This window comes from Nothobranchius furzeri, chromosome 8, assembly GCF_043380555.1.
Source record: "Nothobranchius furzeri strain GRZ-AD chromosome 8, NfurGRZ-RIMD1, whole genome shotgun sequence".
In the NCBI taxonomy this organism is placed as follows: domain Eukaryota; kingdom Metazoa; phylum Chordata; class Actinopteri; order Cyprinodontiformes; family Nothobranchiidae; genus Nothobranchius; species Nothobranchius furzeri.
In genome coordinates, this window is record NC_091748.1 from 80157542 (window position 1) to 80179091 (window position 21550).

The window sequence follows — 21550 nt, forward strand, 5'->3', positions numbered from 1 at the left end:
CAGCAGGTCCTACACCCTAACCAAGTCATCAGAGTACCAGCAGGTCCTAAAGCCTAACTAAGTAATCAGAGTACCGGCAGGTCCTAAACCCTAACCAAGTCATCAGAGTACCAGCAGGTCCTACACCCTAACCAAGTAATCAGAGTACCAGCAGGTCCTAAACCCTAACCAAGTCATCAGAGTACCAGCAGGTCCTACACCCTAACCAAGTCATCAGAGTACCAGCAGGTCCTAAAGCCTAACTAAGTCATCAGAGTACCAGCAGGTCCTAAAGCCTAACTAAGTAATCAGAGTACCAGCAGGTCCTAAACCCAAACCAAGTAATCAGAGTACTAGCAGGTCCTAAACCCTAACCAAGTAATCAGAGTACCAGCAGGTCCTAAACCCTAACCAAGTCATCAGAGTACCAGCAGGTCCTAAACCCTAACCAAGTCATCAGAGTACCAGCAGGTCCTAAACCCTAACCAAGTAATCAGAGTACCAGCAGGTCCTAAACCCTAACCAAGTCATCAGAGTACCAGCAGGTCCTAAACCCTAACCAAGTCATCAGAGTACCAGCAGGTCCTAAACCCTAACCAAGTCATCAGAGTACCAGCAGGTCCTAAAGCCTAACCAAGTCATCAAAGTACCAGCAGGTCCTAAACCCAAACCAAGTCATCAGAGTACCAGCAGGTCCTAAAGCATAACCAAGTCATCAGAGTACCAGCAGGTCCTAAACCCTAACCAAGTCATCAGAGTACCAGCAGGTCCGTAACCCTAACCAAGTAATCAGAGTACCAGCAGGTCCTAAACCCTAACCAAGTCATCAGAGTACCAGCAGGTCCTACACCCTAACCAAGTAATCACAGTACCAGCAGGTCCTAAACCCTAACCAAGTCATCAGAGTACCAGCAGGTCCGAAACCCTAACCAAGTCATCAGAGTACCAGCAGGTCCTAAAGCATAACCAAGTCAAGAGAGTACCAGCAGGTCCTAAACCCTAACCAAGTCATCAGAGTACCAGCAGGTCCTAAACCCTAACCAAGTCATCAGAGTACCAGCAGGTCCTAAACCCTAACCAAGTCATCAGAGTACCAGCAGGTCCTAAAGCATAACCAAGTCATCAGAGTACCAGCAGGTCCTACACCCTAACCACGTCATCAGAGTACCAGCAGGTCCTACACCCTAACCAAGTAATCAGAGTACCAGCAGGTCCTAAACCCTAACCAAGTCATCAGAGTACCAGCAGGTCCTACACCCTAACCAAGTAATCAGAGTACCAGCAGGTCCTAAACCCTAACCAAGTCATCAGAGTACCAGCAGGTCCTACACCCTAACCAAGTCATCAGAGTACCAGCAGGTCCTAAAGCCTAACTAAGTAATCAGAGTACCGGCAGGTCCTAAACCCTAACCAAGTCATCAGAGTACCAGCAGGTCCTACACCCTAACCAAGTAATCAGAGTACCAGCAGGTCCTAAACCCTAACCAAGTCATCAGAGTACCAGCAGGTCCTACACCCTAACCAAGTCATCAGAGTACCAGCAGGTCCTAAAGCCTAACTAAGTCATCAGAGTACCAGCAGGTCCTAAAGCCTAACTAAGTAATCAGAGTACCAGCAGGTCCTAAACCCAAACCAAGTAATCAGAGTACTAGCAGGTCCTAAACCCTAACCAAGTAATCAGAGTACCAGCAGGTCCTAAACCCTAACCAAGTCATCAGAGTACCAGCAGGTCCTAAACCCTAACCAAGTCATCAGAGTACCAGCAGGTCCTAAACCCTAACCAAGTAATGAGAGTACCAGCAGGTCCTAAACCCTAACCAAGTCATCAGAGTACCAGCAGGTCCTAAACCCTAACCAAGTCATCAGAGTACCAGCAGGTCCTAAACCCTAACCAAGTCATCAGAGTACCAGCAGGTCCTAAAGCCTAACCAAGTCATCAAAGTACCAGCAGGTCCTAAACCCAAACCAAGTCATCAGAGTACCAGCAGGTCCTAAAGCATAACCAAGTCATCAGAGTACCAGCAGGTCCTAAACCCTAACCAAGTCATCAGAGTACCAGCAGGTCCGTAACCCTAACCAAGTAATCAGAGTACCAGCAGGTCCTACACCCTAACCAAGTCATCAGAGTACCAGCAGGTCCTAAACCCTAACCAAGTCATCAGAGTACCAGCAGGTCCTAAACCCTAACCAAGTCATCAGAGTACCAGCAGGTCCTACACCCTAACCAAGTCATCAGAGTACCAGCAGGTCCTACACCCTAACCAAGTCATCAGAGTACCAGCAGGTCCTACACCCTAACCAAGTCATCAGAGTACCAGCAGGTCCTACACCCTAACTAAGTCATCAGAGTACCAGCAGGTCCTAAACCCTAACCAAGTAATCAGAGTACCAGCAGGTCCGTAAGCCTAACCAAGTCATCAGAGTACCAGCAGGTCCTAAACCCTAACCAAGTCATCAGAGTACCAGCAGGTCCTAAACCCTAACCAAGTCATCAGAGTACCAGCAGGTCCTAAACCCTAACCAAGTCATCAGAGTACCAGCAGGTCCTAAACCCTAACCAAGTCATCAGAGTACCAGCAGGTCCTAAAGCCTAACCAAGTCATCAGAGTACCAGCAGGTCCTAAACCCTAACCAAGTCATCAGAGTACCAGCAGGTCCTAAAGCATAACCAAGTCATCAGAGTACCAGCAGGTCCTAAAGCATAACCAAGTCATCAGAGTACCAGCAGGTCCTAAACCCTAACCAAGTCATCAGAGTACCAGCAGGTAATAAACCCTAACCAAGTCATCAGAGTACCAGCAGGTCCTACACCCTAACCAAGTCATCAGAGTACCAGCAGGTCCTACACCCTAACCAAGTCATCAGAGTACCAGCAGGTCCTAAACCCTAACCAAGTCATCAGAGTACCAGCAGGTCCTACACCCTAACCAAGTCATCAGAGTACCAGCAGGTCCTACACCCTAACTAAGTCATCAGAGTACCAGCAGGTCCTAAACCCTAACCAAGTCATCAGAGTACCAGCAGGTCCTACACCCTAACCAAGTCATCAGAGTACCAGCAGGTCCTACACCCTAACTAAGTCATCAGAGTACCAGCAGGTCCTAAACCCTAACCAAGTAATCAGAGTACCAGCAGGTCCGTAAGCCTAACCAAGTAATCAGAGTACCAGCAGGTCCTACACCCTAACCAAGTCATCAGAGTACCAGCAGGTCCTAAATCCTAACCAAGTAATCAGAGTACCAGCAGGTCCGTAAGCCTAACCAAGTAATCAGAGTACCAGCAGGTCCTACACCCTAACTAAGTCATAAGAGTACCAGCAGGTCCTAAACCCTAACCAAGTCATCAGAGTACCAGCAGGTCCTACACCCTAACCAAGTCATCAGAGGACCAGCAGGTCCTAAACCCTAACCAAGTCATCAGAGTACCAGCAGGTCCTACACCCTAACCAAGTCATCAGAGTACCAGCAGGTCCTAAACCCTAACCAAGTCATCAGAGTACCAGCAGGTCCTACACCCTAACTAAGTCATCAGAGTACCAGCAGGTCCTACACCCTAACCAAGTAATCAGAGTACCAGCAGGTCCTACACCCTAACTAAGTCATCAGAGTACCAGCAGGTCCTACACCCTAACCAAGTAATGAGAGTACCAGCAGGTCTGTAAGCCTAACCAGGTCATCAGAGTACCAGCAGGTCCTAAACCCTAACCAAGTAATCAGTGTACCAGCAGGTCCTAAAGCATAACCAAGTCATCAGAGTACCAGCAGGTCCTACACCCTAACTAAGTCATCAGAGTACCAGCAGGTCCTAAACCCTAACCAAGTAATCAGAGTACCAGCAGGTCCGTAAGCCTAACCAAGTCATCAGAGTACCAGCAGGTCCTAAACCCTAACTAAGTCATCAGAGTACCAGCAGGTCCTAAACCCTAACCAAGTCATCAGAGTACCAGCAGGTCCTACACCCTAACTAAGTCATCAGAGTACCAGCAGGTCCTACACCCTAACCAAGTCATCAGAGTACCAGCAGGTCCTAAACCCTAACCAAGTCATCAGAGTACCAGCAGGTCCTAAACCCTAACCAAGTCATCAGAGTACCAGCAGGTCCTAAACCCTAACCAAGTCATCAGAGTACCAGCAGGTCCGTAACCCTAACCAAGTCATCAGAGTACCAGCAGGTCCTACACCCTAACCAAGTCATCAGAGTACCAGCAGGTCCTAAACCCTAACCAAGTCATCAGAGTACCAGCAGGTCCTACACCCTAACCAAGTCATCAGAGTACCAGCAGGTCCTACACCCTAACTAAGTCATCAGAGTACCAGCAGGTCCTAAACCCTAACCAAGTCATCAGAGTACCAGCAGGTCCTAAAGCATAACCAAGTCATCAGAGTACCAGCAGGTCCTAAACCCTAACCAAGTCATCAGAGTACCAGCAGGTCCTAAAGCATAACCAAGTAATCAGAGTACCAGCAGGTCCTACACCCTAACCAAGTAATCAGAGTACCAGCAGGTCCTACACCCTAACTAAGTCATCAGAGTACCAGCAGGTCCTACACCCTAACTAAGTCATCAGAGTACCAGCAGGTCCTACACCCTAACCAAGTCATCAGAGTACCAGCAGGTCCTAAACCCTAACCAAGTCATCAGAGTACCAGCAGGTCCTACACCCTAACCAAGTCATCAGAGTACCAGCAGGTCCTACACCCTAACCAAGTCATCAGAGTACCAGCAGGTCCTAAACCCTAACCAAGTCATCAGAGTACCAGCAGGTCCTACACCCTAACCAAGTCATCAGAGTACCAGCAGGTCCTACACCCTAACTAAGTCATCAGAGTACCAGCAGGTCCTAAACCCTAACCAAGTCATCAGAGTACCAGCAGGTCCTACACCCTAACCAAGTCATCAGAGTACCAGCAGGTCCTACACCCTAACTAAGTCATCAGAGTACCAGCAGGTCCTAAACCCTAACCAAGTAATCAGAGTACCAGCAGGTCCGTAAGCCTAACCAAGTAATCAGAGTACCAGCAGGTCCTACACCCTAACCAAGTCATCAGAGTACCAGCAGGTCCTAAATCCTAACCAAGTAATCAGAGTACCAGCAGGTCCGTAAGCCTAACCAAGTAATCAGAGTACCAGCAGGTCCTACACCCTAACTAAGTCATCAGAGTACCAGCAGGTCCTAAACCCTAACCAAGTCATCAGAGTACCAGCAGGTCCTACACCCTAACCAAGTCATCAGAGTACCAGCAGGTCCTAAACCCTAACCAAGTCATCAGAGTACCAGCAGGTCCTACACCCTAACCAAGTCATCAGAGTACCAGCAGGTCCTAAACCCTAACCAAGTCATCAGAGTACCAGCAGGTCCTACACCCTAACTAAGTCATCAGAGTACCAGCAGGTCCTACACCCTAACCAAGTAATCAGAGTACCAGCAGGTCCTACACCCTAACTAAGTCATCAGAGTACCAGCAGGTCCTACACCCTAACCAAGTAATGAGAGTACCAGCAGGTCTGTAAGCCTAACCAGGTCATCAGAGTACCAGCAGGTCCTAAACCCTAACCAAGTAATCAGTGTACCAGCAGGTCCTAAAGCATAACCAAGTCATCAGAGTACCAGCAGGTCCTACACCCTAACTAAGTCATCAGAGTACCAGCAGGTCCTAAACCCTAACCAAGTAATCAGAGTACCAGCAGGTCCGTAAGCCTAACCAAGTCATCAGAGTACCAGCAGGTCCTAAACCCTAACTAAGTCATCAGAGTACCAGCAGGTCCTAAACCCTAACCAAGTAATCAGAGTACCAGCAGGTCCTAAAGCATAACCAAGTCATCAGAGTACCAGCAGGTCCTAAACCCTAACCAAGTCATCAGAGTACCAGCAGGTCCTAAAGCATAACCAAGTAATCAGAGTACCAGCAGGTCCTACACCCTAACCAAGTAATCAGAGTACCAGCAGGTCCTACACCCTAACTAAGTCATCAGAGTACCAGCAGGTCCTACACCCTAACTAAGTCATCAGAGTACCAGCAGGTCCTACACCCTAACTAAGTCATCAGAATACCAGCAGGTCCTACACCCTAACTAAGTCATCAGACTACCAGCAGGTCCTAAACCCTAACCAAGTAATCAGAGTACCAGCAGGTCCGTAAGCCTAACCAAGTCATCAGAGTACCAGCAGGTCCTAAACCCTAACCAAGTCATCAGAGTACCAGCAGGTCCTACACCCTAACTAAGTCATCAGAGTACCAGCAGGTCCTAAACCCTAACCAAGTCATCAGAGTACCAGCAGGTCCTACACCCTAACTAAGTCATCAGAGTACCAGCAGGTCCTACACCCTAACTAAGTCATCAGAGTACCAGCAGGTCCTACACCCTAACCAAGTCATCAGAGTACCAGCAGGTCCTAAACCATAACCAAGTCATCAGAGTACCAGCAGGTCCTAAAGCATAACCAAGTCATCAGAGTACCAGCAGGTCCTAAACCCTAACTAAGTCATCAGAGTACCAGCAGGTCCTAAACCCTAACCCAGTCATCAGAGTACCAGCAGGTCCTACACCCTAACCAAGTCATCAGAGTACCAGCAGGTCCTACACCCTAACTAAGTCATCAGAGTACCAGCAGGTCCTAAACCCTAACCCAGTCATCAGAGTACCAGCAGGTCCTACACCCTAACCAAGTCATCAGAGTACCAGCAGGTCCTACACCCTAACCAAGTAATCAGAGTACCAGCAGGTCCTAAACCCTAACCAAGTCATCAGAGTACCAGCAGGTCCTACACCCTAACCAAGTCATCAGAGTACCAGCAGGTCCTAAAGCCTAACTAAGTCATCAGAGTACCAGCAGGTCCTAAAGCCTAACTAAGTAATCAGAGTACCAGCAGGTCCTAAACCCAAACCAAGTAATCAGAGTACTAGCAGGTCCTAAACCCTAACCAAGTAATCAGAGTACCAGCAGGTCCTAAACCCTAACCAAGTCATCAGAGTACCAGCAGGTCCTAAACCCTAACCAAGTCATCAGAGTACCAGCAGGTCCTAAACCCTAACCAAGTAATCAGAGTACCAGCAGGTCCTAAACCCTAACCAAGTCATCAGAGTACCAGCAGGTCCTAAACCCTAACCAAGTCATCAGAGTACCAGCAGGTCCTAAACCCTAACCAAGTCATCAGAGTACCAGCAGGTCCTAAAGCCTAACCAAGTCATCAAAGTACCAGCAGGTCCTAAACCCAAACCAAGTCATCAGAGTACCAGCAGGTCCTAAAGCATAACCAAGTCATCAGAGTACCAGCAGGTCCTAAACCCTAACCAAGTCATCAGAGTACCAGCAGGTCCGTAACCCTAACCAAGTAATCAGAGTACCAGCAGGTCCTAAACCCTAACCAAGTCATCAGAGTACCAGCAGGTCCTACACCCTAACCAAGTAATCACAGTACCAGCAGGTCCTAAACCCTAACCAAGTCATCAGAGTACCAGCAGGTCCGAAACCCTAACCAAGTCATCAGAGTACCAGCAGGTCCTAAAGCATAACCAAGTCAAGAGAGTACCAGCAGGTCCTAAACCCTAACCAAGTCATCAGAGTACCAGCAGGTCCTAAACCCTAACCAAGTCATCAGAGTACCAGCAGGTCCTAAACCCTAACCAAGTCATCAGAGTACCAGCAGGTCCTAAAGCATAACCAAGTCATCAGAGTACCAGCAGGTCCTACACCCTAACCACGTCATCAGAGTACCAGCAGGTCCTACACCCTAACCAAGTAATCAGAGTACCAGCAGGTCCTAAACCCTAACCAAGTCATCAGAGTACCAGCAGGTCCTACACCCTAACCAAGTAATCAGAGTACCAGCAGGTCCTAAACCCTAACCAAGTCATCAGAGTACCAGCAGGTCCTACACCCTAACCAAGTCATCAGAGTACCAGCAGGTCCTAAAGCCTAACTAAGTAATCAGAGTACCGGCAGGTCCTAAACCCTAACCAAGTCATCAGAGTACCAGCAGGTCCTACACCCTAACCAAGTAATCAGAGTACCAGCAGGTCCTAAACCCTAACCAAGTCATCAGAGTACCAGCAGGTCCTACACCCTAACCAAGTCATCAGAGTACCAGCAGGTCCTAAAGCCTAACTAAGTCATCAGAGTACCAGCAGGTCCTAAAGCCTAACTAAGTAATCAGAGTACCAGCAGGTCCTAAACCCAAACCAAGTAATCAGAGTACTAGCAGGTCCTAAACCCTAACCAAGTAATCAGAGTACCAGCAGGTCCTAAACCCTAACCAAGTCATCAGAGTACCAGCAGGTCCTAAACCCTAACCAAGTCATCAGAGTACCAGCAGGTCCTAAACCCTAACCAAGTAATGAGAGTACCAGCAGGTCCTAAACCCTAACCAAGTCATCAGAGTACCAGCAGGTCCTAAACCCTAACCAAGTCATCAGAGTACCAGCAGGTCCTAAACCCTAACCAAGTCATCAGAGTACCAGCAGGTCCTAAAGCCTAACCAAGTCATCAAAGTACCAGCAGGTCCTAAACCCAAACCAAGTCATCAGAGTACCAGCAGGTCCTAAAGCATAACCAAGTCATCAGAGTACCAGCAGGTCCTAAACCCTAACCAAGTCATCAGAGTACCAGCAGGTCCGTAACCCTAACCAAGTAATCAGAGTACCAGCAGGTCCTACACCCTAACCAAGTCATCAGAGTACCAGCAGGTCCTAAACCCTAACCAAGTCATCAGAGTACCAGCAGGTCCTAAACCCTAACCAAGTCATCAGAGTACCAGCAGGTCCTACACCCTAACCAAGTCATCAGAGTACCAGCAGGTCCTACACCCTAACCAAGTCATCAGAGTACCAGCAGGTCCTACACCCTAACCAAGTCATCAGAGTACCAGCAGGTCCTACACCCTAACTAAGTCATCAGAGTACCAGCAGGTCCTAAACCCTAACCAAGTAATCAGAGTACCAGCAGGTCCGTAAGCCTAACCAAGTCATCAGAGTACCAGCAGGTCCTAAACCCTAACCAAGTCATCAGAGTACCAGCAGGTCCTAAACCCTAACCAAGTCATCAGAGTACCAGCAGGTCCTAAACCCTAACCAAGTCATCAGAGTACCAGCAGGTCCTAAACCCTAACCAAGTCATCAGAGTACCAGCAGGTCCTAAAGCCTAACCAAGTCATCAGAGTACCAGCAGGTCCTAAACCCTAACCAAGTCATCAGAGTACCAGCAGGTCCTAAAGCATAACCAAGTCATCAGAGTACCAGCAGGTCCTAAAGCATAACCAAGTCATCAGAGTACCAGCAGGTCCTAAACCCTAACCAAGTCATCAGAGTACCAGCAGGTAATAAACCCTAACCAAGTCATCAGAGTACCAGCAGGTCCTACACCCTAACCAAGTCATCAGAGTACCAGCAGGTCCTACACCCTAACCAAGTCATCAGAGTACCAGCAGGTCCTAAACCCTAACCAAGTCATCAGAGTACCAGCAGGTCCTACACCCTAACCAAGTCATCAGAGTACCAGCAGGTCCTACACCCTAACTAAGTCATCAGAGTACCAGCAGGTCCTAAACCCTAACCAAGTCATCAGAGTACCAGCAGGTCCTACACCCTAACCAAGTCATCAGAGTACCAGCAGGTCCTACACCCTAACTAAGTCATCAGAGTACCAGCAGGTCCTAAACCCTAACCAAGTAATCAGAGTACCAGCAGGTCCGTAAGCCTAACCAAGTAATCAGAGTACCAGCAGGTCCTACACCCTAACCAAGTCATCAGAGTACCAGCAGGTCCTAAATCCTAACCAAGTAATCAGAGTACCAGCAGGTCCGTAAGCCTAACCAAGTAATCAGAGTACCAGCAGGTCCTACACCCTAACTAAGTCATAAGAGTACCAGCAGGTCCTAAACCCTAACCAAGTCATCAGAGTACCAGCAGGTCCTACACCCTAACCAAGTCATCAGAGGACCAGCAGGTCCTAAACCCTAACCAAGTCATCAGAGTACCAGCAGGTCCTACACCCTAACCAAGTCATCAGAGTACCAGCAGGTCCTAAACCCTAACCAAGTCATCAGAGTACCAGCAGGTCCTACACCCTAACTAAGTCATCAGAGTACCAGCAGGTCCTACACCCTAACCAAGTAATCAGAGTACCAGCAGGTCCTACACCCTAACTAAGTCATCAGAGTACCAGCAGGTCCTACACCCTAACCAAGTAATGAGAGTACCAGCAGGTCTGTAAGCCTAACCAGGTCATCAGAGTACCAGCAGGTCCTAAACCCTAACCAAGTAATCAGTGTACCAGCAGGTCCTAAAGCATAACCAAGTCATCAGAGTACCAGCAGGTCCTACACCCTAACTAAGTCATCAGAGTACCAGCAGGTCCTAAACCCTAACCAAGTAATCAGAGTACCAGCAGGTCCGTAAGCCTAACCAAGTCATCAGAGTACCAGCAGGTCCTAAACCCTAACTAAGTCATCAGAGTACCAGCAGGTCCTAAACCCTAACCAAGTCATCAGAGTACCAGCAGGTCCTACACCCTAACTAAGTCATCAGAGTACCAGCAGGTCCTACACCCTAACCAAGTCATCAGAGTACCAGCAGGTCCTAAACCCTAACCAAGTCATCAGAGTACCAGCAGGTCCTAAACCCTAACCAAGTCATCAGAGTACCAGCAGGTCCTAAACCCTAACCAAGTCATCAGAGTACCAGCAGGTCCGTAACCCTAACCAAGTCATCAGAGTACCAGCAGGTCCTACACCCTAACCAAGTCATCAGAGTACCAGCAGGTCCTAAACCCTAACCAAGTCATCAGAGTACCAGCAGGTCCTACACCCTAACCAAGTCATCAGAGTACCAGCAGGTCCTACACCCTAACTAAGTCATCAGAGTACCAGCAGGTCCTAAACCCTAACCAAGTCATCAGAGTACCAGCAGGTCCTAAAGCATAACCAAGTCATCAGAGTACCAGCAGGTCCTAAACCCTAACCAAGTCATCAGAGTACCAGCAGGTCCTAAAGCATAACCAAGTAATCAGAGTACCAGCAGGTCCTACACCCTAACCAAGTAATCAGAGTACCAGCAGGTCCTACACCCTAACTAAGTCATCAGAGTACCAGCAGGTCCTACACCCTAACTAAGTCATCAGAGTACCAGCAGGTCCTACACCCTAACCAAGTCATCAGAGTACCAGCAGGTCCTAAACCCTAACCAAGTCATCAGAGTACCAGCAGGTCCTACACCCTAACCAAGTCATCAGAGTACCAGCAGGTCCTACACCCTAACCAAGTCATCAGAGTACCAGCAGGTCCTAAACCCTAACCAAGTCATCAGAGTACCAGCAGGTCCTACACCCTAACCAAGTCATCAGAGTACCAGCAGGTCCTACACCCTAACTAAGTCATCAGAGTACCAGCAGGTCCTAAACCCTAACCAAGTCATCAGAGTACCAGCAGGTCCTACACCCTAACCAAGTCATCAGAGTACCAGCAGGTCCTACACCCTAACTAAGTCATCAGAGTACCAGCAGGTCCTAAACCCTAACCAAGTAATCAGAGTACCAGCAGGTCCGTAAGCCTAACCAAGTAATCAGAGTACCAGCAGGTCCTACACCCTAACCAAGTCATCAGAGTACCAGCAGGTCCTAAATCCTAACCAAGTAATCAGAGTACCAGCAGGTCCGTAAGCCTAACCAAGTAATCAGAGTACCAGCAGGTCCTACACCCTAACTAAGTCATCAGAGTACCAGCAGGTCCTAAACCCTAACCAAGTCATCAGAGTACCAGCAGGTCCTACACCCTAACCAAGTCATCAGAGTACCAGCAGGTCCTAAACCCTAACCAAGTCATCAGAGTACCAGCAGGTCCTACACCCTAACCAAGTCATCAGAGTACCAGCAGGTCCTAAACCCTAACCAAGTCATCAGAGTACCAGCAGGTCCTACACCCTAACTAAGTCATCAGAGTACCAGCAGGTCCTACACCCTAACCAAGTAATCAGAGTACCAGCAGGTCCTACACCCTAACTAAGTCATCAGAGTACCAGCAGGTCCTACACCCTAACCAAGTAATGAGAGTACCAGCAGGTCTGTAAGCCTAACCAGGTCATCAGAGTACCAGCAGGTCCTAAACCCTAACCAAGTAATCAGTGTACCAGCAGGTCCTAAAGCATAACCAAGTCATCAGAGTACCAGCAGGTCCTACACCCTAACTAAGTCATCAGAGTACCAGCAGGTCCTAAACCCTAACCAAGTAATCAGAGTACCAGCAGGTCCGTAAGCCTAACCAAGTCATCAGAGTACCAGCAGGTCCTAAACCCTAACTAAGTCATCAGAGTACCAGCAGGTCCTAAACCCTAACCAAGTAATCAGAGTACCAGCAGGTCCTAAAGCATAACCAAGTCATCAGAGTACCAGCAGGTCCTAAACCCTAACCAAGTCATCAGAGTACCAGCAGGTCCTAAAGCATAACCAAGTAATCAGAGTACCAGCAGGTCCTACACCCTAACCAAGTAATCAGAGTACCAGCAGGTCCTACACCCTAACTAAGTCATCAGAGTACCAGCAGGTCCTACACCCTAACTAAGTCATCAGAGTACCAGCAGGTCCTACACCCTAACTAAGTCATCAGAATACCAGCAGGTCCTACACCCTAACTAAGTCATCAGAGTACCAGCAGGTCCTAAACCCTAACCAAGTAATCAGAGTACCAGCAGGTCCGTAAGCCTAACCAAGTCATCAGAGTACCAGCAGGTCCTAAACCCTAACCAAGTCATCAGAGTACCAGCAGGTCCTACACCCTAACTAAGTCATCAGAGTACCAGCAGGTCCTAAACCCTAACCAAGTCATCAGAGTACCAGCAGGTCCTACACCCTAACTAAGTCATCAGAGTACCAGCAGGTCCTACACCCTAACTAAGTCATCAGAGTACCAGCAGGTCCTACACCCTAACCAAGTCATCAGAGTACCAGCAGGTCCTAAACCATAACCAAGTCATCAGAGTACCAGCAGGTCCTAAAGCATAACCAAGTCATCAGAGTACCAGCAGGTCCTAAACCCTAACTAAGTCATCAGAGTACCAGCAGGTCCTAAACCCTAACCCAGTCATCAGAGTACCAGCAGGTCCTACACCCTAACCAAGTCATCAGAGTACCAGCAGGTCCTACACACCTGAACGAGTCTTCGTTAGTATCGTTGAACTCAGAGCAGAGACGGCTAATCAGGAACAAAGTCATGAACAGGTTCTCCAGCTCTGATGTGAGGAACCGAGATGTCCTTCCGGACCAGGACCTGGGCTTTGTCAGCAGACTACCTGATGCAGAACTGAACCTCTTCACTCAGTCACTCACTCACTCACTCACTCTCACACACACACTCACACACACACACACACACACACAAGACTGTCTGCTGGACCCACACCACATGACCCTGAGGTCCATCACCTGCTACCAGAACCTCCTTTGTTTGGGCTGGACTGAGCAGAACCATCAGGATCTTTAATACGACCTGTTGGGTTGATCTGGACCGAACATGAACCTTTTACTTCTGTGGTTTGTTGTGTTACCAAACAGGAAGTCAGGTCTTTTCAAAGTAAAGTTCATTTAATCAAACTTGGATCCAGAACTTTCCACCAGTCCTGCTGGTTCCGACCCAACAGCTGATTAAATCTGAAGCGTTTCCCTAACCCAGCCGCCGTGTCCTCGAAAAGCCCAGCAGCTCTTTACATTCTGGTTCTGCTGAGAGGAACTGGACCGGACCATGCTGCAGCATCACCGAGTCCTGCTCAGCTGAAGCAACACGGATCAGAACCGCTCCTGTTCTGGTGCTGTAGAGGTGACCTCTCCACGGACACACACTCAGCTGATGCTTCAGCAGAACCATCCAGAACACTGTCAAGGAAAGAGAAGAGACTAACCCGACAGCAGCATCGTCCATGCTCCGGTCCTCCAACGCCGACATAAATCCACGGGTGTGTGTGTGTGTGTGTGTGCGCGTGTGTGTGTGTGTGTGTGTGTGTGTGCGCGTGTGCGTGTGTGTGTGTGAGAGAGAGAGAGGAGCTGAGGAGGGGGAGCAGAGCGTGTGTGTCGTCTCGCTGTCGGATCGACCGTACCGCTCCGGTTTCTGAAATACTCGATGTGTGTGAGTCAGCTGCTGCATCCCCCTCCCCCATCGGAACCTCCTCCCTCCTCCCATCCCCCATCCTCTCCCTCTCCCATTACAACCACCCCACCAGAACCTGGATCTCATGGAACCGGGCTTAGATGACTCGGGTCTGGACATGAAACAGAAAGTGGACCAAGTTCTACTCCAAACCAGAATATGTGACCCGGTTCTCATTAGCTGGACTAAACGGAGCCCAGCTGGGTTAAGTGACAGTTCAGCAGGTCAAACACGATCCACCTTCAGAACCTTGGGTCAGAACCCACACCGGGATCGTCCACTAGAACCAGATGAGGAGGTTGCTGGCTTATCCTCTCCTCCGCACCATGCCCTTGGGCAACACCCTGATTGGTCAGAATGACCAGCAGTAGGCAGAACCACAGCAGAACCAGGTCCACAAGGTTCTGTTGGAGCAAGTGTTCCCTGATGGGCGGGGCTAAAGGAAGCAAAATGGAGAAAGATTACCTGTGCTTCAGTCCACCTGAGCCCATCAGAACACAATCGCAGCTCACAGAACCAGGTTTGGGTCCATGATCCAACAAGAACCGGATCATACAGAACCCGTTTTATTCCAGTCTGGGGTCTCTGGTACGACTGGGTTCTTCTGGCTGAACGGACTTCCTGATCCTTTTGTCTTGACATCAAATGGATCAGAACCACAAGGTTCTGCTCCATTAAACTGAGACTGACACCAGGCTGAGCCACTTTATGCACACAGAACTTTATTAACAAGAACAGTTACAATCAGAAGGTCCAGAAAAGTCTCAGAAGACCAGAACCAAGCACAGCAGAGCCGCTAGAACCAGCAGAACCAACCAGGAAGCAGAAAAGAGCATCCTACCCCATCCACCAGGGTCAGACCCAATCTAGAACCAGAACCAGAACCAGTAAAACCCAAAGAGAAAGCAACAGAATAAAGAATAAAAAAACATGATGGAGGTCAAAGGTCAGCAGGGTCATACGAGGCCTGAAACGACACAAACGCACAAGTTAACACACACACACACACACACACACACACACACACACACACACACACACACACACACACACTAATCTGAGATTCCAGAACTATCTAAAGGGGTTCCAGAAGATCCAGCAGCAGACAAGATCATCAGGGCCTGTTGCACAAAACCAGGATGTGTTTTGGTTTGGGTTACCATGGAGATGTGGAGCTGGACCGGGCTAAATAATCTCATCCTCCGTCTCCGCAGACAGGAACCAACAGTTATGCTGCTGGTAGCACCTGTCCACCCATTTTAACAACCTGCCTAAAGGAGGCGTGGCCTGGCGGAACGAGAGCGCACCGCTGAGGCAGCGACTGCTGGAAGCTGCCCTCTGCTCTGCGTGCTCTCTGAGTTTCTACCTCAGGGTAGCGAGCCGTTAACAAGCGTGCACGGGGACAGCGGAGGATCTGCAGAAAGCTGGAGGCTTTCTCAAGAGGAGGCTCGTTCTTGCATCGGCTCCTGAGTGGCTGAGCCAGCTGGAGGCGTGGCCAAGTACAGTGCAGCCACATAACAGGGCACTGGCAGCATCACCTGGTGCCTCCTAGCCAACAGCAGTGGCTGAGCAGTGAGAAACAACGACGGTTGTAGGGTGTGTACTGGGTTAAGCACCAAGCAGCCAGAACAACGACTACAACACCACTGGCCACTCATCCATACATGTCAGTCACTCTGAACAACACGTTATCAAAGCTGCATCAAGCTAGCATGTCGGTGCAGAATGGATGGAGAAGCTATTTTCTACTGACAGAAACAAACCAGCATTTATTAATATTGATCTCTCAAACCCAAACACACACGCATGTCTCTGGTGCCACTGATACAACGCCCAGCAGGACTGGTGCTGGGATAACAGTCGGTGCTCCCTTCAGGTAAATGTAGCTGGTGTGTGTGTGTGTGTGTGTGTAGGTATGTGTGTGTGTGTGAGTGTGTGAGTGTGTGTGTGTGTGTGTGTGTGTGTGTGTAGGGGTTGGTTGAGGCACCAATACATTTTCCATCATGAAGGCCACCTCGGTTTCCACCTTGGTAGGCGCACAGGTCACATGACCTGCCTCTGCCAGCTTCAGCACGATTCTTTGACACAAATATTCTTTGGATGCAAGGTCATCAATGGGGTCATCTTCTGCTACTTCCAGGGTCAAGGGTCAATACAGGGCTCAACCTTATTTATATACTAATAACATTGTTCATGCTCATATACACTCATGGTAGATGGCCTGTATTTGATATAGCACCGTCTAGAGGCTTGGAACCCCCCAAGGCGCTTTACAACACAATCAGTCATTCACCCATTCACACACTGGTGGGGATGAGCTACGATGTAGCCACAGCTGCCCTGGGGCGCACTGACAGAGGTGAGGCTGCCGAGAACTGGCGCCACCGGTCCCTCCGACCACCACCAGCAGGCAAGGTGGGTTAAATGTCTTGCCCAAGGACACAACGACAGCGACAAACTGAGCAGGTCTCAAACCTGCAACCTTCTGATTACGGGGCAAGCTCTTAACTCCGGTGCCACCGTCCAATAACCAGCACCATTTACGTTCCAGTAACTTCATCTCTGGTTTTTCCCAAAGCTCGCACCTCCTTTGGCGGCTCCTCATTCCAGTTTGCTGCTTCCAGCGACTGGAATGAGCTGCAGAACCACTGAAGCTCACTACCTACATTCCTTTATCTACCTTCAATAACTCATGGTGATCAATAGTTTCTGATCAGTGTTCTTCTGAGTATTAAAGACCACCACAGATCTCTCTGAAGAAGTCAGCATTGACGGCTTCAGCAACGCTGTGCCACTCCGTGGATTTTCTCTTATTTGTTTTGCAAAAGCACTTCCTTTCATTTCTCCACCTCACCCACAGGTACCTCAACTTCTGCTTCTGTGAAATAGTGCTTCCTTGATCTGCCTTGGTCTATGGTCGCCATGTCATTGGCGGAGCGCTGCAACAGCCGGCTAACCCCAAAATTCCACTATCTCCGCTCCGCCCCCGCCTTCCGCAGCCGCTCGCCTCCGAACTCAATTTTTACTGGTACCCGCTCTACAACGGCTCCGCTCCGGTGCGGAGACCTGAGGTGCGCAAACAGGTGTGCGCGGGATTTTCGAGATCTTGCGATACAGTCCGAGCAATAAACGCGGAAGTTAGATCCAAACACCCGTTGTGTGGGAGAAACATCAGCATGAACTGTTTAATCTGCCCATCGTGTGTTGAGAGATCAGCAGTGTCTGGATCAACAAAGGGTGACTACTTTGATAGTAGAAACTGTATTTTTGGCTTATTTTTGTGCATTTAAACTTCAGCCGCCATTGATAGTTGTTAAAAGTTGTTAAACCTGTGCATATGAAACAAAAAACGCCTTTTGTTTATCGATTTATTGTGAAATAACGGAAGTTGTGCTTGCTCCTTTTCCTGTTGGGCGGTTGTGATTTCTGTCATTGACTGCGGAGGTGCTCCGGCGTCCGGCAAAAATAGGATCGATCCTACTTTTGCCGGATGGCGGAACGGCGGGCGGCGCACTGCGCCGCACGGCCGCAGTAGTGGAACAGCTCTGATTGACTACAACGGGACCGATTTTGCTGCAGAGTTCGTGCCGGAGCGGAGCAGAGCGGAGGTGGTGGAGTTTTGGGCTTATGTATATGCATGAGGTCCACAAGGCACTTTGCATTAAGCATTTATGGCAGTAAGTGGGCGTGGTGAGGGCGGGATGTGACTAAAATGCAGCTGAGAAACATTCTGGTTAGTCTCTGATTTATGAAGCGGAGGTTGCGTGCAGCTGTGCGTCCTCCATGTTTGATAGGTCACACACCTGCTTGGCGTAAGAACATTTGTGTTGCTGAGCTTCAGTACGGTTTAGTAAGGATTCTACGCCATGTTTGATAAATCAGACCCCTGGTCTTTTTTCGACACGGGGGCTCCTTCATGTCTGGATGGAACCACTCAGTTCTGGATTCCTGGAAGAGATTGATGATTACCAGGCTTCTGCTGATTGGCATGGGCGAGGTTATCTGGAATTTCAGAAAATTAAGGAGCTGTTGGGGAATATTGGAGTGCTTCCAGAACTCCGGAATGGACTTTACCAAGCTGTAAATGCACAGACTCGGACAGCTGTGGAGATGAAGCGTAAAATAGAGTCTGGCTGTGATTCCAGCTCTGACACACAAAGTGGAGAGCGATTCCAGCTCGGCATGAAGAGGTTTAAAGCCCACTATTCAGCCATCTGTAGGAGTTGGAACAAGCCCGTTTCTGCTTTCCCTGCCTACTCCCCCCACCGTATTTCTTCAGCTTAACCCATGTTTTCACCTACTCAGGAATCCCTGTTTCAGTTCTCTGGTTATAGACTGCTGTGTGTGACTCCAGAGGTTATTCTCTGTTCTAGCTTTCAGGGGCCTTGTGTAAAAATAAATAAATAAATAAATAAAGCTGTCTCGTCTAGACGTTTGTGATCATTAGTTTATATTATTGTGAATAATTATTGATTTTAGATAATGTTGCAATGACCAGATAATTTTGAGTTTCCCACAGAGAAAAATATGGATTTACAGAATAAAGTAATAATAATAATAATTATTATTATTATAACTAGTAAATTTCTGAAATAATTATGACAGAGGCCTGTCCTCTGGAGCAACATGGTGAGAAGCCAGATAGCTGTAGCTCACCTCAATGATTGTTCATCTATAAACCCAGACATCACTAACCGGTCTAAAGCAGTCAAGCATGAACGCAGGTCAGGGGTGGACAAGGTGAGACCCCCCCCCCCCCCCCCCCAGCCTTAATTATCACAATTCTGACGAGTAAAGGCTTAAAATGTCAGGATTTGCATGTAATAAGTTTGTTTCGTAGATTTGTTCACCGTTGAATTACTGAACTAAACCAACTTCTGCACTATATTCTCATTATTTTACTTTCACCTGTAATTTCACCAAAATAGGAACAAAACAATGCCCTGATCAAGCCCAGCCCCCCCCCCCCCCCACACACACACACAGCGGTAACACTGGCAGCACATTATTTATTATCTGTAGATGACTGAATTATATCGGACAGATGATGGAGCTGAGACCTGGAGTCAGCTGAGAGCTCCTGGTGGAGCACAGAGATGAAATATTTAACAGAAGTTAACAAGCTGAACTGATTTTGGTTCTGAAGATGAACAGAACCGTCCCCGGTGTCCTAATCGGGTCAAACGGTCTAAAACATGTCTGCACCTCCGGTAGTGATATCCAGCTGGCGGGGTCGGAGATGGGTTAAACGTCTCCGGAAATCTCTGTTCTGGTCGCCGTATCCCAGAGGAAGCACCAATGTGAGCGACTAGCAGAGGCTTCAGAAGCGACATGTGACTGATGACACGTTGTTCTGCTACAACGCTAACGCACGATCGCCGGAGTCGGGTTGTTTACTACAGCTGTTTCAGCAGAAACCAGCTGTCCAGGACTCAGACCGGAGGTTAGTCTCTGGCCGATGTCTTCAAGGACCCCACCTCCATGAGGCCTCTGTTTTCCTGCAGCTTTACTCTTGTGCCGTGCTTCTAAAGTGTTTTGGTAACTCGTGCCTCCTGCTACTTTCATTACACTACTTTCATTACACTACTTTCATTACACTACTTTCATTACACTACTATAAGTGCCTGCCACCCTCCGGGAGTCAGCAGTAGTTATTCCGCCAGCTGCAGCAGATGATTTCTGCTGTATTTGGTGTCTGAAGCATCTTTTCCAAGCAGCTGATGTACGCTGCTCACCTCACACGTTAGTCCTTCTGTTGCTAACCGTTTACCACAAAGAGCTGGAAACATCGTAAGTGTCGCTGACAGATTAGAAATCTGAATTCTGTATTTCAGAGATTAGAGATTACGCAGGCCTCATCTGACACAGCACCGTGAAACAGCACTGAAGAGGAAGTTCCTGCTGCCACCAGGAGGTGGAGCGGTGTAAGGAGCGTGCCAGGTGGTCACTAACCGCTGGACTAACACCTGTGCTGGCCGACACGTGCACCTGTGTGGACAGACGATGGTTTCCCCACCGCAGAAGCAGTTAGTCAGGTTTAAAGCAGCCCTCGGCGACATGCAGGTCACTTTCTGATCTGCACAAACTGGGCGCTGGCGCCCACTTCAGGGGAGGCGGGTCTCAGATCAGACGCTGATGATGAACTTCGTTTCCAGGGTTACAGAACTTGTGGCAGAGACAGGAAATGCAGCCAAATATGGGCGTGGGGGCGCTCCAAAAGCAGACTTTCACCGATACGGCCCATTTGATCCAACTTTTGTGCAACAGGCCCAGTAGAACCAGCTCTCACGGGTCAGGATCGGTCTCTGGTTCTGGTTGTTGCCTTCATGGACAGAGTGTCGAGTGCTGCTGCACGTTTAGTGTGAGTGAGCATGGGGGAACCGAGTCAGTTGGAGATGATCTAAAAGGATGTTAGGAACCCAGCGCTGGACCCACTGGAGGACGGGTTCGGTCCCAGAGTGGATCAGAACTGCATCAAGTGTGCGTGTGTGCCTCACCTCTGAACTGGTCCAGATCTGGAGCCACCTCTGGTTCTGACTGGCTGGGAGGCCTGTAGGGTGGGGGCTGTCTGAGAGGGGGGAGGGCTGCATCTAGTCTCTGATGGGGGGGGGGGGGGGGGGGGGGGGGGTTGTAGGAAAACAACAACAACAACAACAACAATCAGTGACTTTGTTAGTAACAGCTGCTCAGTATTCATGCATGAGCCCTGCTGGTCTCTGCTGGACCCAAAGTCCAAATGAGTACCAGAACATTTTGGGTGGATAACATAGTTTGAACATAGTTTATCCACAGGATCACAACTCCGCCGCTCCTGGTTTCTCTGCTGAGTGGGACTTCCTGTCTTCTGCGGCTCGCTTTGGTGCAGCGGCGCGTTCACACCGGAGAGTTCGATGTCGCGTTTAAGTCACAGAGGGAACGCCACACAAATAAATCAGGTTTAATAAAAAGACCAGGATCGAGCATCAAGGCCTGCAGTTTGAACCAAGCCCCCACAATGCGGCTCTGAAATTGGTCCCAACCCGGAAGTACCAAAAACTGCAGTTCCACCCTCATCCACTAGGGGCTGGTGTCAGAAGCGAGCAAATCCTCATTGACTCCCATGTTAAAAATACCAATTTCACAGCAGAAATAAACATGTTTACAGCCTGGTACCAGAACATGTTTTTGGTTTAAATGATCTAGTTTACACTCATGACAACTCTGAGGGGGGTGAATGTTTTTCTCACTCTTCTGTTTAAGTGTATTAAAAGCCTAAAATTCTGTATAATTAATGAGCATCAGACCCACGTGACCACAGAGCTAGCTCCGGGGAAAGACCTCAGTAGAGCCTCGGTCTGGCCTGGAAACTGTTCCGGGATTTTGAGGCTCTGTGTTTGTGTATTCTTGTTTGGATATTTTTGTGCAATTGTTGGACAAAATGACTTGCTGTGGCATTAATTGCA

The 21550-nt window shown here is 48.8% G+C and overlaps 1 protein-coding gene across 1 annotated transcript in view; it reads right to left on the bottom strand.

Moving 5' to 3' along the window:
• Positions 1-21550, bottom strand: part of patj (PATJ crumbs cell polarity complex component) — a 186977-nt gene that overhangs the window by 61979 nt on the left and 103448 nt on the right. Inside the window, exon 29 of the mRNA XM_070554394.1 lies at positions 20606-20705. Coding sequence (XP_070410495.1) covers positions 20606-20705 — 100 coding nt within the window. The remainder of the gene's footprint in view (positions 1-20605; positions 20706-21550) is intronic.